General features: G+C 37.1%; 1 protein-coding gene across 2 annotated transcripts in view; it reads left to right on the forward strand.

Moving 5' to 3' along the window:
* Nucleotides 1–8,924, forward strand: part of LOC126825249 (uncharacterized) — a 27,500-nt gene extending 18,576 nt beyond the window's left edge. For both annotated transcript variants that reach the window (XM_050554819.1, XM_050554821.2), the window contains one exon: nucleotides 414–8,924. In XM_050554819.1, coding sequence (XP_050410776.1) covers nucleotides 414–1,864 — 1,451 coding nt within the window. In that variant the 3' untranslated portion in view covers nucleotides 1,865–8,924. The remainder of the gene's footprint in view (nucleotides 1–413) is intronic.
* Nucleotides 8,925–17,166: the final 8,242 nt, after the last annotated feature.

Consider the following 17,166-nt stretch of genomic DNA (forward strand, 5'->3'; position numbering starts at 1 on the left):
TTTGTTAATTAGAAACTCCCCACTGGAATTATGTGTGCTTTTCCTCAAAAATTCTTCCTTCTTCTCATTGCACAAATACTCCCTTCACATAGCACGAATTCTCCCTTCACATTGAACCCTTCACATTGCACAATCTCCCTTCACATTGCACAAATTCTTCTTTCACATTGCACAAATTCTCCCTTCACATTGCACAAATTCTTCCTTCATATTGCATAAATTGTTCTTTCACATTGCACAAATTCTCCCTTCACATTTTACAAATTCTCCCTTCACATTTCACAAATTCTTCCTTCACATTGCATAAATTTGTTCTTTCACATTGCATAAATTTGTTCTTTCACATTGCACAAATTTCCATAGATGTTAGTCTCAAAATGACCTATAACACCATTCATTTCCATTCATTTCAGAATCATTTCAGCCGATGCCTTTAAAATTTCTAAAAATAAAAGAATCAACATCGGATCAAAGTTTTGAAGAAAATAAATCTGTGAAAAAAGAATCGAGTTTTGAGGAGGAGACTAGTGTTCACGATACATCAGAGGAGTCAGACCAAAATGTAGCTATTCCATTCGATAAATCGGCACCTGTGTTTAAAAGTTCGCCATCAAGTGGAACGATGAAATTGTTAATTCGTAAACAAAGTCAGGGTTTTGTGAGTAGTTTGGCTTCGGAAGGAAGTGATTCGCCTAAACCAAGTAGTCCGTTAGTGTCTGTAAAAATGGAACCCGTAGATTCGAATTTTGAAATCCGCTCGTCTAAATACTCGAAGTCGGGGTCGAGTGATACATGTGATAGTGTTTATTCAAAATCTTCGACGGGATTCGTGAGTGACATGTCATACCCTAAAGCCAAGATCAAATCGGAACCTCAAACTTCGGACCCTAAAAATCCCTTGCATATACACATTGACAGTGATGTGGAGGTTAACCATGATGCCTCATTTCAACATTCGGACGAATCGTACGAGGATTATAAAGACAGTGTTTTGATTAGTCGTGACATGTCAAATATGTCACATACTGACGTCAGTGACGCGAGTATGACGGAAGATTTGCATGCTGAGTTTGACCGGACGATATCATCTCCTATTGGTCAGTCATATCCAAACCCTCGGCATCACGAATCAAAATCAATGAATGATATGGCGTTGAGTATTGGTGAAAACCTGACAGAAAGTATATGCAATGATCGGTCGGGACGAGAAAGGGGAGATATCGTGGACTCCGTAGAGAGTGGAACATATAGTTCCATTAGTCCCTCTCAATATCATTCGGGGTTAGGGATTGTGGGTAATAATGTGCATGACGATGATATTTATCTACCTTGTAGTTCAGTAGGTCAAGGTCAGACTAGTAACGTTGATGTGTCGTCAAGAACGTTTTGTTCATCTGGTAGCGTTTTAACGAGAACTAACAGTTTATCAAATGAATTAATGTCAGTTGATCCGAACGAAATACAATCGTTAAACAATCGACCCCTTTCATCTTATTCTGTGTCATCATATCATCGGCAAATTTCATCAGTGTCAGAGTTCGAGCCGAATGACTTCAATACTTCATTTGGCTCGGATTCTGTGACCGAACCCCAAAACTCCTTGTTAAGCAATCAAATGCAGAGTGCTATTGACAGTATCCTTGACAACGAACAAGATCAGGACCAGGACGAAACTGGGGATGAATATTTACCCGATCAATCAAATTCGTTAAATAGTCAGGATGTCAGTGAAGATGATTTTGATGAAGAGGATGCTAGTATGGAAGAATATTCTCCTAAACATCAGTGGTCAAAGGGGGATAACTCTGATATAGAAGAAGATGACGACGAAGATTCTGCTGCCGTTAAAAGTATTTTGATGTAAAATTTATTTTACATATATATATATATTATATTACATAGATATTCTATGTCTCGCAGTTATTGATTGGTCCAATTACTTGTCCTTTTCCAATCAGCTTACCCATATCATGAGCTTTATAAGATTTCAATATTTGATTTTATAATAGTGAGAATGATGTCGGGGAGCTCTGAACACTTTATGAAAATGCCTAATTAAATTATGTTAAGATTACCGGAGGGATAATGCCATGGCATAGATTAGATCTTGTAGCCAATGAAAGGACGTTATTATAAGTTTTGAGGAATAATCCTGCTGATGTTTGAGAGTTGAATCTATATTTAATAAAACCTCTCGTTGATTAAAACTGCTGCCCTTTTTAATGTTTGATCTCGTGCTGTATTACAGTAAAACAAAAAACTACCGTAAACAGAACCGCTGATTGTCATCTGTTTTTTTGGGATGATATCAAATATTTCACGGCCCAATCCACACTAAAATATTGAATATTTAAGAGTTAATTAAAAAAAAAAAAACCCAAAGAACAGATACCAACTGTAGATAATCTCCTCTCAACTTGATTCAATCGGATTATGATGCAGATAAGGAGCAGGTGGTGCTAGATTCTGATACTATCCTATTTATATCGTTTAAAAGAGGAGGCCGAATGTTGACAAATTTTCAATTTATCTCTCTCCTTTATAAATACTAATCAGAATTGAACCATTGTTGGATTGATATTCCTTTTAGAGATTCAACTTTGACAATATTGTAGTTTGAAATTGATTATCAGTGGGGTTGGGTGGCTGAATGGTTAGCACGTGCGCGCTGTACCATAAAGTCTGTCATTGAGTCAACTAGCGTGGTTTTGAATCCCCGGTTGTACGTGGCAAGGAGTAGGGTTGCCTGTCCAACCGCGTGGGTTTTCTCCGGGTCCTCCGGTTTCCTCCCACTGCTAAAGACCCCTATGCGCAAGCGAATTATTGAAATAAAATTAAACCATGTGTTAGTGCCGAAATGACCCAGTTTGTGTCGAGTGGACGTTAAGCCCCATTTCTAAAAAAAAAAAAAAATAGAAATTGATTATCAGAGACTTGAGTTGTTGATCAGATTAGACCTCCGTTATCAATGTTAAAAATTAATAACGGTCAAAAATGGTGCGATTCTTCATTTTGTTGGAATCATTTCTGACGATCATGTTTATGCCAAAGTTTCTTGTTTTACTGTAGTTCTTTGTTTTGTATAAATTGACTTGTCTATGAATGGATGGGATTGACAAATGATTCAAGTATGTAAATTAATTATTTTTACAATTGACAAGGAAGATCTCTAATCTACATGTACTTAAACAATAAATTAAGATATAATAAAAAAACAAAAGTAGATAACTGCACAACCAAACACAAACAGAACAAACAATGCAGTAGAGACGATATAATTATAGACACATTCCCCGAGCAGATACAACATAGGCCGAACTTTTATTTTAATTTATTCACTCAGAGATTGTAACTTTCCTTATATTTATGCCAGGAGTACAGTAGCTTTAACAGGTCTTTGTACTGAATAAGAAAATGACCTTCTGTGGGAAAACATGTAATTAAAAAATGAAGAAAAAAAAAGTTTTGAGAATGAAAATAGTTTTACAGCGCCTCGGACTTGATGTTAATTTATCGTTTATTATCAATCTGGGAAAAAATAGGATCCGTAATGTATTACTATCCCTGCTTTAAAACGGCTAAATATAAATATGTTTCTGGATAGTGAACATATGTTACTTGTTTTGTTGACATACACCAACCAATCCCTATCTTCATTAGCCCAGTCAGTGCAGAATAGTGAGACGTTAAACCCCATTTCATGTCCCTGTGTGTCAGAGGTAATTATGATATATATAATATGTTGTGAATATAAATCTATATAATATAAATAACTACATGTAACATTGTATATAAAATGTCATCATCATTGTAACTCTGTTAAATTGTGCTAACTTTAATATAGATTCATCCAGGAATAATCATGATACATTTAGACATGTCGTCGGTGAAGTGTCAAAAGGGTGTATCTCGGGGGGAAATTAGTGTATTTTTGAAATCTCCCAATTAATATGCACATTTCTGTCTAAGCTGTGTATCTCTACACCAATTAGAACTGTTCTGGGTATCATGTATCCAAATGTTGTATCTTGATTTGTGGAAATTTTGAAATGCAAAAGGTTCTAATTCTTAATCTTTAGAAATTCTTAGATACATCCTTTTGACACTTCACCGACGATGTGCAATTTTACGTGACCGTTGATCAGATACTTGAAAGAGCATTAGGAACCGTGTTTTATAATCATGCCTTATACATGTATAAATCCTGATAATAATATAATTTATACAACTGCTGATCTACATTGAGTGGTAGGCATATGATGTCTAGACATGGGGCGGGACGATATTTGTCGACACCGTGAGGAAGGGGGCGGAGCAGAATTGCTTGACGTCATGCTTTAGATGCGTCCCTTCTAGATATTAAAATTAATTAGTAAATTTGCCATAAATACAGTAGTGGGAATAATGAAGTCTAACTCTTTTTTATTAAAGTTAAATTATTTAGGTGGAAAATAAGATAAACAGGTGATTTCAGTATTTAAAAACAAAAAAAGAGAGAGTAGAATTTTCCATGTTTAAAAACAAATCAAGTTACTTGATACGCCTATGTATCATGGTTATAGCCCAGATGATGGGCCTATGTATCAGGGTTATAGCCCAGATGATAGGTCTATGTATCGGGGTTCAAGCCCCAATTGATGGGCCTATGTATCTTGGTTTTAGCCCAGATGATTATTGTGTTTTTGTATAAGAATTTTCTCAGTGTTTTCTATATAGTGTTTCTGTAAAGTGCACCCCTGTTTTAAGTTTTTAACACATGTACTGATTGACATGTTTTCTTTTTCATGTATTAGACTATAGATATTGCATGCTGGTTCATGCCTGACCTTGTAGACTCTTTATAAAATTCCTTATAACTTTTCATCGGAGCCTGTTAGAGAAATACTTCACTCCTTTTAAGGCAATAATTATCCAGAATAATACTCATCTAAATTATATTGAGATTGGTCAGTCTGTCAGAATCTGATTGGAAAATGATTTGATATTATCAGCTTTAACTTTTATAATGGAATATAAAAATATTTTGTTACGAAATTTATTTCACTTATTGGCGTTGAACAACTTCCCTGACAACCACATGTAATTATGTAATTATTTTTACACTTATTACTCGACCAAGCTCCATTTTCACTGGCACCTCTGATGACATTGTTTAAAATGTTTTTTCTTTGAGGGGGGGGGGGGGGGGTAAATGAAGGGAACATGTTTCTCACTTGATTAAATTGATTGAAGTTTAAAGAAAGTTGCTTTTTATTTGTTGGCCTCGAATTAATCTTCGGAAATGCCACCGCTCAGGCAAAATTTTCCTCTTTCATGCCTGTTTGAAACTTCCTGCAATACATGTGTCTTCTTTCAATTGTATTCTTATAAAATTTTCTACCGAATTGAAATTGACCATCTTGTATTGAGCATTCAAATGGGGCTGCGGGGTAGCAGTTAAACATGTGACATGGTTTTGATTGCCTGCTTGTACGTGACGAGAAGTATTTCCTCTTGTCAGAGGTGCTGGACAAAGGGGGCCTGACAAGTACAGTTATCTAGTCGTTTGGATGGGACGTTCACAATGGTGTGCATGCAAAAGAACCCTTGACAGTTGGAATTCGATACAAGAGTAGGCCGTAATACCACTTTACAAGCAAAATCCCCCCCACCCCATAGAACACTACAGTATGCCCTTCTTCATTAGCTCAGTCATTTCATTTCATTTCAGATATGCCAGTGAAAATTGGACCTTACTTAACTTAGCTTTATCTTCAAAGATATTTTTTTAATCAAAAACTTTTGGGTCTTAGGAATTTTGTGTGGCTCTGCTTACTTATCTGTATCCATTGTGATATGAACTACTATATATTTTATATTTCAAACACTTTACTTGTTTCCTATTTCTAACCAACAAATCTCTTTATCTTGTCACGTTATTATCTATCATTGTATTAATTTGGTTGCTGTTTTAAATGCAATTCAGGCGTAAACCTGTGCATACTTTCTGATTCTATATTAGCAAAAAAAAAAAAAAAATTGTCAACGAAAGTTTTATGAAGGAAAGACCACTGTTAAAATTAGTGCGAATAAATTGTTATACAAGTAAAATAAAAAAAATGAATGTTATCATGCAATAGGAGAAATAATATGCAACTTAATTTTATGTATAACTGTATTCCCAAAATAGATTTATGGGACCAAAGTTGAACATATCAGTTTATCAATTATGTTTAAGTAATAAACTAGAACACATACTTATGGAAAACAGTTACTAATATATTTAGTGGCATTGAGTAACTGAATAGAATAAGCTATAAGACATACTTATGGAAAACTGCTAGAAAGTGGCATTTAGTAAACTGGATAGAATAATAAGCTGTAATACATACTTATGGAAAACAGCCACAAAGTGGCATTTAATAACTGGATACAATAATAAGCTATAATACGTAATTATGGAAAACTGCTAGAAAGTGGCATTTAGTAACTGGATAAAGTAAAAAAAAACCTATAACATGTTATCAATAAGTGTCTGTTTTCAATAAGTGTCTGTCTTCCATAAGTATGTGTTTTAGTTTATTGGTCTATGCAGGAACTCAATGCCACAAAAACATGTCTTATTTGAAAGATCATAAATTTTATAGGTTGCTATGGTGTATCCATAAATTACATGTACTTAATTAACTATATGGCATGTAAATTAAATATTCTAGCCAGTTTCGTTGGCAATAAGTTGAATAACAAAAAGATAAATTTTATATGTTGCTATGGTGTATCCATAAACTATTTGTAGTTTATTAACTAAGGCTATTAAAATGAATCTTAGACTAACAAATAAAATTTAAGCATTAAAGAACATCAATGTATTGGTTATTAAGATGGATCAAGTGATTGTTCGAACAGGTGATAGAAATCAAATACGGTACGTGAATAAAAACTAATCTTATAATTAATCAACTTTATGAATTGAGTTTAAAAAAAAAAAAATCTAAACAAAATGGGCTGTTTGAGGATTGAATGCATGTATATTGTTTAGGGTAACCATAAAAGATGTAGAATATTAAGATAAAATACTTCCCTTTGAAATGATGATTGAAAATTATTTAAGTTCAGATTGGATTTTATTTTAAGATTTATGCATGTGTATTTTGTTTTTAGAAGAAAAATAAATATAAAAGTTTGAAATGTAGATAAAATGCTTCCCCTTAAAATGATTGAACATTGTTTAAATTTAGATTAAATTTTGTAAAAAATGAGTGTTTAATAATAATTTTATTCTGATCATTGTACATTGTATCACTTGTCTCACTGGTAGCTTTGTAAATAGCCATTAAACAGCCATTATTTATTGCTTCCCTGTAAAAAAATCATAAACCACAAAAATAACAAAAATATTGTCTTCATTTGTCACAGTTACTGTATTAATAAAAATTATTTTATGAGAGGAAAATATATGTACGATTTGCTGGAAGTATGAATTTTACCAAATTTTTGATTCGATCCCACAGTTCTATGTGATAGTAGTAGGGCTGCCTGCTCAATCTCGTAGGTTTATCTGGGACCTCCAGTTTCCTTCCACTGTTAAGACACATATGTGCAAGCAAATTGTTAAAATAATTTATACCATATTTTACCATATGTTAATTTCCGAATTGATCTAGTTTGTGTTGAGTGGACTTAAACCCCACTTCTCGCTCACCCAAATATTTGACAAATTTGGGTAATAATAGTTGCGCCAAATGAGTGACAATGTATGCAATGCTAGTAAATAAAATTAAACCTTTTGTAAGTTCCAAATAAATTTAGGACATGGAGATAGATGTAAAAAATTTTGAAAGCTAAGAATCACAGAGTGTCTTGCTGTTATTTAATTTGTTAAGCTAAGTAGTGCTGAACATTTTATCACAAGGAAAGTGCCTTGAAATGTTGGCCCTAATCTTCTACAGACGTAGATGCTATAATCGGTTCCCCCAAACCTAGAGAGGAGATACATAATCACGATTACTGATTGATTGACAGATGTGAGCTCGGGTTAGGGCGTGGCAGGCTTCTTAATTTTTGACTAAAACATAGTATTCATATTATAGGGTCAATTATAAGCTCCACCCCTTTTCCATATAATGAGTGGGATGATATATAGCATCCGTCTTCTAATATTTTTCAATTTCTTGTCTAGGTCAACCGATTTAGGGTTGTGGCTTTTATTAGCTTTCATCCTGTTGAGACCTAAAAGGTTGGTTAATTATCTTAAAGCACTCCTACACCACACGTGGAGAACTAATAAAATTCCATGGTTACGGTTAGCGATTGGATTATAAGGTCTCGAAATGATGTGCCATTTTTGGAAAAAAAAAGCTGTCTATAAAAGATTTGATAATCCTGTCTTTAACACTGGAACTTGATTGGTTCAGAACCCGAAGAGCTAGGAAGATATTTTATGCCATTGTCAATGAGAAAAGCGATATCTTGGACTACAGTAGTAACCCGTAGTATTAAAAGCTGGATAACCAGCCCAGATACGGCATGCAATTCCCTCATGTACGTCACTTCCTAATATAAAACTGTAGTGACGTTATTTATAGCCCTTTTGGCATTATTAAATCTATTTTCAGCTGTCTTTGTAAGCTTATGAAAAAATTGATGTAGTATTTATCAAGTTAAATAATGTAACTAATTCATCTACGAATCATCATAGCAATACTTCTTCGTTTTTATCATCAATACAATTATTGTGAGTCGAGTTATTGTAGCCTTGTCTGTTCGTGTATTAGTAAAGGGCAGACAAGTGTCTGTACTTTAGTAAGGGCAGATAATCGTGTCTGTAAATGTAAGTAAGAGTATATTTTGCATGATTTAGTGTATAGTAGATATATAGTGATGATGTTTATATATTTTCTTTGTTTATTTGTATATGAAATGAATACAATTCTTCAACAACTGAATACTGGGTTTATTTTTATACGTCCACATTGATCCGATTTTGATGTTTTTATATCCCAGAGATCTCGGTTCCTGTCGATATTAGATATTCACGCATATCGGAACGTAATTTCATGGATTATGACCCCTGATTGTTCGAAAAATCGCGTTTTTAGCTAGTAGGCCCCCTAAAAGTCACAATTCTTTATCCTATTTTAAAACCGTTTAAAGGCTCAATACCACTCTTGTTGTAACTGAATAATATGTCCCAATCTTTATTCTGGTCAACAAATTGTACTATTTTACAATATTCCAATTAATTGGTGATACAAATTTCATCTCAACACACCTAATTTAAAAAATTGGAAAAATTCAACTAAATGATTTGAAAAGCCTAACGTAAACCGTTTCAAATGTGACTTGGATTTAAAAATATTTTCGAACCCTCTGGACAAGTAAAATAGGATGTAATGGATAATTTACACAACAGGTAGGACACTTAAACATCTAGTACTAAGAATAAGGCTATTATTTATTTTCTGGAGCTGTCAAGCCAGCAGAAGTGTTATTGTCCCTTTAAATATAACACTGCTACACCCTAATGATGGTTGAGTGTGAATTTCGTGAAAATTGGACCGAAATTGTCGGACAAAATAGCCGCTCCTTATAAAAGTATGGGATATCAATGTTGTGGAACCTAGCTACAGGTCACAAATTTATTCCGTGTCATTCCATTCCGGAGTTACCGTCCTTTTCCCAAAATCTTGAAACCCTACAGTTCATAACATATTTTCTGTTTGCAATTTGATATTAAAGGAGCTAAATCGCTAATATTTAGGACCTAGAAATTGACCCAAATGGGTCGAAACGCATATAATAATGTAATCTGGTTGTATATAAACTGATATATATAAACTGAGGTGAGAGACCATTCTGTACACAGAGATCCATACTTCATACTTCGAGGGGGGGTTGGATGGCTGAATGGTTAGCACGTGCGCGCTGTACCATAAAGTCAACTTGAGTCAACTGGCGTGGTTTCGAATCCCCGGTTGTACGTAGCAAGGAGTAGGATCGCCTGTCCAACCTCTTGGGTTTTCTCCGGGTCCTCCGGTTTCCTCCCACTGCTAAAGACCCCTACGCGCAAGCGAATTATGGAAATAAAATTGAACCATGTGTTGGTCCCGAAATTACCTAGTTTGTGTCGAGTGGACGTTAAACCCCATTTCTCTCTCTCTCTCCATCTACTTTATACCTCGAGAAAAACTCTGCTCTAAATGACCGCCATATCCAAAAAATTAGTATACATTTTTATAATGCGTTTCTGCTACGTTTCACAACTGGCATACACACAAAGACTAAATAAACCTATTTCGTTTCGTTTTTTATACTTCCGATGGCCTAAACTACATGAAGATATAACAAGTTGTACTTGAAGGTCGTGTCAGTGGTCGTACGAGCAGCGTTCGACCCTATGACGTCGGACATTGATCAATCAATCAGCGTTGACGTTTCTAGTGGTTTACCCACAGTTCCGTGCATGGTACGCCAAAAAGTCGCTGTAACAGACCGTTTCATTGACTAATCCCTCACTTTAACCAAAACGCCAGTAATATAAAAACTCTACCAGATCCTAGTGTAGTGAAGACAAGTAAAACGAAATTTTGAACTATAAAAAACGATACCAAATAGGCTCTTTGTTTTAATCAGATTGTTAGATGAAGCAGAATAAATATTTCTCAAAATCCTGGAAGTATACTTAGTGTTTTCGACTAGACGGGGATTACGGTGGCTAAGTGGGTAAGACGCTGGCTCGCTAGCCTTGAGGTTGGATGTTCGATTCCTGCTGAGAAAGTTCATCCAGATTTTCCAGCGTGGTTCTCCCTTGTCAGGGATGTAGGACGGAGGGCCTGACAAGGACAGCTGTCTAGTCGTTCGAATGGGACGAACAACCGAGGTCCCGTGTACACATTGGCATGCACGTAAAAGATCCCTCGACAGTTGGAATTCGATATAAGAGTAGGCCGTAGTGCCGCTGTCCGAGCAAAATTTCCCTCATAGCACACTGTATGACGTATGCCCGTCTTCATTAGCCCAGTCCGGAGCAGAACAGTACGACGTTAAACCCGATTTCATTTCATTCACTTCATTTTCGACTAAACTCGTCGATTTACAATCTGGTTAAAACACAGATCCTATTTCGTTTCGTTTTTATAGTTCAAAATTTCGTTTTACTTGTCTTTACTACACTTGGATCTGGAAGAGTTGTTATTTAACTCGTGTTCTGAATGGTGTCAGGGATAAGCCAATGAAACGGTCTGTCACGGCGAGCTTTAGGCGTGTTTTGCACGGAACTGTGGGTAATCCATTAGGAACATCAATGCTGATTGGTTAATCAAATGTCTGACATCATAGGGTCATAATTCGGTCTTTTGACCCCTGACGTGACCTATCGCTATAACTTGTCAGATCTTCATGTAGTGTAGGCCATCGAAAGTATAAAAAAACGAAACGAAATATAGATCTGTATTTTAATCAGATTGGTCGATTTAGGACTTAAAATGTCGGTCAACTAGCTTAGTGTCTGTTCTCAAGTGGAGCTAATTGTAGACACGCAGCCTAAGTTTAGTATGGTGAAGGCTGGCTCGCTAGCCTGGAGGTCGGGTGTTCGATCCCCGCATAGGCCGAGAAAGTTCATCCAGATTTTCCGGCGTGGTTTCCCCTTGTCAGTGATGCAGGACGGAGGGCCTGACAAGGACAGCTGTCTAGTCCTTCGGATGAGATGAAAAACCGAGGTCCCGTGTATACATTGGAATGCACGTAAAAGATCCCTTGGCAGTTGGAATTCGATATAAGAGTAGGCCATAGTGCCACTGCCCGGGCAAAATTTCCCTCATAGCACACTGTATAGCGTATGCACGTCTTCATTAGCCCAGTCCGGAGCAGAAAAGTAGGACGTTAAACCCCATTTCATTTCATTCACTTCATTTTCGACTAAACTCGTCGATTTAGGACTTAAAATGATGGTCAACTAGTTTAGTGTCTGTTCTCAAGTGGAGCTAACTGTAGACTGACAGCATAAGTTTAGTATGGTGAAGGGTCGGTTGTTTATTTATCCAACAATATGACTTAATTAAGATAATGTCAAATAACAATAACCTTTAATTATCTTCACGCCAATAGGGCCTATACGTGTAGTAATGTTATTACCATCCGTGTTACAAATTCCATATTCATCAACGGGTGTCCTTGAAATGAACTAGTTTCGACACTTGACCAAACACTCTCCGACATTCACGCGAAAACTAATCGACTACAAATTGGACAAAATCTGTTTGCGGCCACCCGACGGACCCATGTTTACGATTACCCGATGGGCCCGTGTTTACGGCTACCCGACTGACCCGCCGTGTTTACGGCTACCCGATGGATCCGTGGGGTTTAACGTCCACTCGACACAAACTAGGTCATTTCGGGACTAACATATGGTTCAATTATTTCAATAATTCGCTTGCGCGTAGAGGTCTTTAGCAGTGGAAAGAACCGGGAGGACCCGGAGAAAACTCAGGAGGTTGGACAGGTGACCCTACTCCTTGTCACATACAACCGCGGAATCGAAACCACGCCAGCTGACTTAATGACAAACCTTATGACACTCTCAGAGCCAGCGGCGGCGCCAAGGGAGGGGGGGGGGGCAATAATTTTAGAGAAAAAAAAGTATTTGTGATTATACGTTTCGGTAATCAATACCTTGTACAGTGTACAGTGATTAAATCCCACATCCCCACTCAGTCATAGACTTGCATGTTATAGAGTCTGCGTGATCTCTTACCAAGCCCATCCTGCTGTATTAAACCTTCTATAAGCAAGAACACATGAATTACTTGAGAAGTGCTTTTTACGATCCTCAAAGTGTTTGGGTATAGGTGCAACGCGGCGAAAATATGTATTCACCTGATAAAATCACTTCGTTCGTTTGATACAGCCCTCTTTTCGGATAAGCTGTTGATTTGGCGAGGAACCGTATCTGATCAGCTCTATTTATCTCGACGACCAGTGTCTGAAATGCTGCCAGGCTGCATTTCCGGCAGTCTATTTGACAAAATATCGTGGCGAAAATATTCATTCCCTTTGAGTCACTCACTGCGTCCGTTTGACACTTTCGTCTCTGGTCGGATAGTGATTTGGCGACAGGTGGTATCTGGTAAGCTCTATTTATCTCGACGATCAATGCCTGAAATACTGCCGGACTGCATTTCGGGAATTTCGTTGAGGTTCGCAAGTCCGTTTATTAGACGCTTTCCTCTCTGGGGTCGGAGAAACTAGTGATCAGACGACAGACGGCATCTGATCAGCTTTATTTATCTCTACAATCGGTGCCTGAATATTGTTAGACAGTATTTCCGGCAGTCTATTTTTCAAAATTTTCTTGGGGAGAGCCCCAATACCCCCCACAAGGACTTCACAAGGGGACTTCGTTGGGGTTCGGAAGTCCGTTCGTTTGACATTTTGTTCTCTGGTCGGATAAACTAGTGATCAGGCGACGGACGGTATCTGGTCAGATCTATTTATCTCGATGATCGGTGCCTGACTGAATACCCCATATCCTCCGTAAGGGCTCCCTTATTTGGCGCTCGCGAGTGGGCTTCGTGGAGGTTCGCAAGTCCGATCAGTGCCTAAAATACTGCCAGGTTGCATTTCCGGCAGCCTGTTTTTCAAAATTTTCTACCCTTATTTAAAGCTCGTGCCTTTGCCCCCTTAACCTTGGACTTTGCCCCAGCTTTGCCCCTCCAACCACCGACGGCTGGCGCCGCCACTGCTCACAGCGCGCACGTGTTAACCATTCGCCCCCTCCCCCACACACACATACACAACAATAAAGAGGTAGTATGTGGTGATATATTAGGTAGTGTATTGGGTGAATCGTGAATCGTTCTGTCACTCTACAGCTGTTGATGATGGAGCTGTGAATTACAATAATGTTCTATCACAAACTGTAGATTTCATATCACCTTTTTCCAAATAAATAAACTTGTCGGTTGATGATCGATATGAAACAAATCAACAGTGATAAAGGTAAGTATGTTTCTTGTACAGCTTATAAATTTGACAACTGACACTCGATATATAATGCCTGTATTATGATTACTGTAAAATAACTAAAATAAATAAGATGTCAGTGGAGACGGACATATTATGCCATGCATTGTGTTATGTCAGTGGTTTTCAATCTTTTTTTTTTGCCAACGGCACACCTTGGTACACATGACAAAATAGCGGCACACCTGGCTAACTATATATGGAAAATATTTGAAATGGCAAGTCAGACGGCATACACCCATAGACAGACACTAGTCATAGACACATGACTTAAATAAATAAAGAAAAACACAACTATGAACTTATAAGTAGATACCAGAGAATACGCTATGGGGATCATGTGGTTTTTCACATTTTCTTAGTGTGCCGTTCAAAATTCCACGGCACACTTGGGAAAACCTCGCGACACACCTGTGCGCCGCGGCACACTGGTTGAGAATCAGTGTGTTATGTGAAGGAAATTTCACCCGGACCGCGAAACTGCGATCTACTCTTATTTCGAATTCCAACTGTTACGGGTTTTTGTACGTGCACGCTAAATGTGTACAAGGAATCTCGGGTTTTTGTCCCTTGCTATAGGCCCTTCCTTTGCTGTATAATAAGTTCAATATAATTATGGTTGTAAATTTGTACAATCGAAGCTGTTTATGAGTTTTAATATTTTGCTTATTGTTTGAGGGAAAAATTTACTGCAATTAATAAAATAGCATTTTAAAATGCCTTAGTAATTAACACATTTTCGAAGTAGCGATCTTATCTGAAATGTACGGAAGACCAATAGGGTCAATCAATGAACAATCTCGTAATTTTAAGCTCGCTCACATACCCCTATTAATATCAATGAATTATTTCATGCCACCATTAATAATATTTTTGATTCCTTTTTTGTCCGATTTGACTTTCTTTCGTTTTGAACTTTACGGTTTTATGGTCGTTTGCGAACTTTACAATTCATCATTTCTTTGTAAATACTGAACCTAAACTGAACCATTTTTTTAGACTGAAATTCGTTTTAGAGATTCAGCTGTCACAATATTGTAGTTTGCAAACGATTCACAGTCCCTCTTAAATAAGATATATTCCGCAAGGTTTAGACAAAGGGCTGATCGTTCTTGCTATAATAGTTCAAAGGCAGATAATGAAACATGAGGATACTGAAAATTTCATTGAATAAATGTCTAAATAAACCCATCTCTGCAAATCTTTCTTCTTTCGGAGAACGATCCTTCTCTTTCCAGGCACCGAAACTCTGGAATAAGCTCCCTTTTTTTCATAAGGTCAGCAAAATCTATTACAATATTCAAACAATCACTAAAAACACATATTTATACACAGGCGTTTAGTTAAAAAGATTTGATATATCTTGCATATTTATAATATGATAATGTCATTTTCTATATGTATGTAATTTTTTCATGTAGACGTTTATGTACATTTGAACTTTATATTGTTTTAATCAATCCATGTTTTTTGTAAAAGCGCCTCTGAGCATTGCTCTGGGGGGGTTGGATGGCTGAATGGTTAGCGTGCGCGCGCTGTATCATAAAGTCTGTCATTGAGTCGACTGGCGTGGTTTCGAATCCCCGGTTGTACGTGACAAGGAGTAGGGTCGCCTGTCCAACCTCGTGGGTTTTCTCCGGGTCCTCCGGTTTCCTCCCACTGCTAAAGACCATTACGCGCAAGCGAATTATTGAAATAAAATTAAACCATATATTAGTCCCGAAATGACCTAGTTTGTGTCGAGTGGACGTTAAACCCCATTTCTCTCTCTCTCTCTCTCGCATTGCTCTGCGGTGGAAAATGAGCGCTGAATAAATATCTTTTTAATAATAATTTATATAACATTTTGTGATCTTTCATAACGCATCTCTCTCTCTCTCTCTCTCTCTCTCTCTCTCTCTCTCTCTCGTTAATACAGTGTAACAATATATAACATTTTGTGATCTTGCATAACGCATCTTTAATAACATGCTCTCATTTAGACAGGTGGCGACCTTGAAACTGTGTTAACGATTTTCACTTGATTGACACTAATGGTCTTCCTTATTCTTTATAATATATAAAATAGAGTACATTGTATGTTGTTGTTATTGTGGAACGAGGTGTTGGTTAAAATCAAAAACAAGGCATAATTTTACTATATATTTTATTTCCACGATTGACTTAATTTTTAAATATTGAAATGAAATAAGGGTTCAACGTCTTACTTTTTCTGCACGGATGGGTCGAAAAACCGAGATCCCGTGTACAGATTGATGTGCACCTAAAAAAAAACCTTGCCAGTTTGAATTCGAAATAAGAATAGACATTGGCGCCGCTGTCCGGACCCAATTTCCCTCACAGCACACCGCACGCCCTAGGCCTATTTCATTTCTGCACCAACTGGGCTAATGAAGACATTGCCGTTCATTAAATATTATTGAATAAATTCTGTCACGGACATTTTTCAGAATGAAGTTTGTCATCATAGCTGTTCTTCTTGTCGCTCTATTGGTTGCACCAGGAGAATGTGGCTGGCGCTGGGGTCGCCGTGCTCTTAATAGTGTTAATAGATTTATGGCAAGATACGGAGAGGAGTCATACGCGAGTGCAAAAAGAAATATTGAAACTGACACAGAAGGAGGCAAGTATTTACAATGTCATACTTTTTAAGATGAATTATTCAAGAGATAAATCTTCCTAATGCAGATCTTTCAAAAATTATATAAATCATTAACTAGACATCTTTTCACATACCAGAGAGAGAGAGAGGGGGGAAATGGGCTTTAACGTCCACTCGACACAGACTAATTTTAATTCAATAATTCGCTTGCGCGTAGGGGTCTTTAGCAGGGGGGGGGGGGAAACCGGAGGACCCGGAGAAAACCCTCGAGGTTGGACAGGTAACTCAACTCCTGTCACGTACAACCGGGGATTCGAAACCACGCCAGTTGACTCAATAACAGGCCTCATGACACAGCGCACACGTGCTAACCATTCGGCCATCAAACCCCCTTTCACATACCAAGCCCATAATCAACTCTATAGAACATCGGATGGTTTTGATTTTCAACGGATTTAAACGCGATTGCCAGTTAATAATTTAATCAAAATATGGATGATCGAGATTTTGTTTATTATCGTAACAACGGTAATAAATGGCCATAATTCTACTCAGAATTAATT

This window comes from Patella vulgata, chromosome 6 (assembly GCF_932274485.2).
Source record: "Patella vulgata chromosome 6, xgPatVulg1.2, whole genome shotgun sequence".
Classification (NCBI taxonomy): Eukaryota; Metazoa; Mollusca; class Gastropoda; family Patellidae; genus Patella; species Patella vulgata.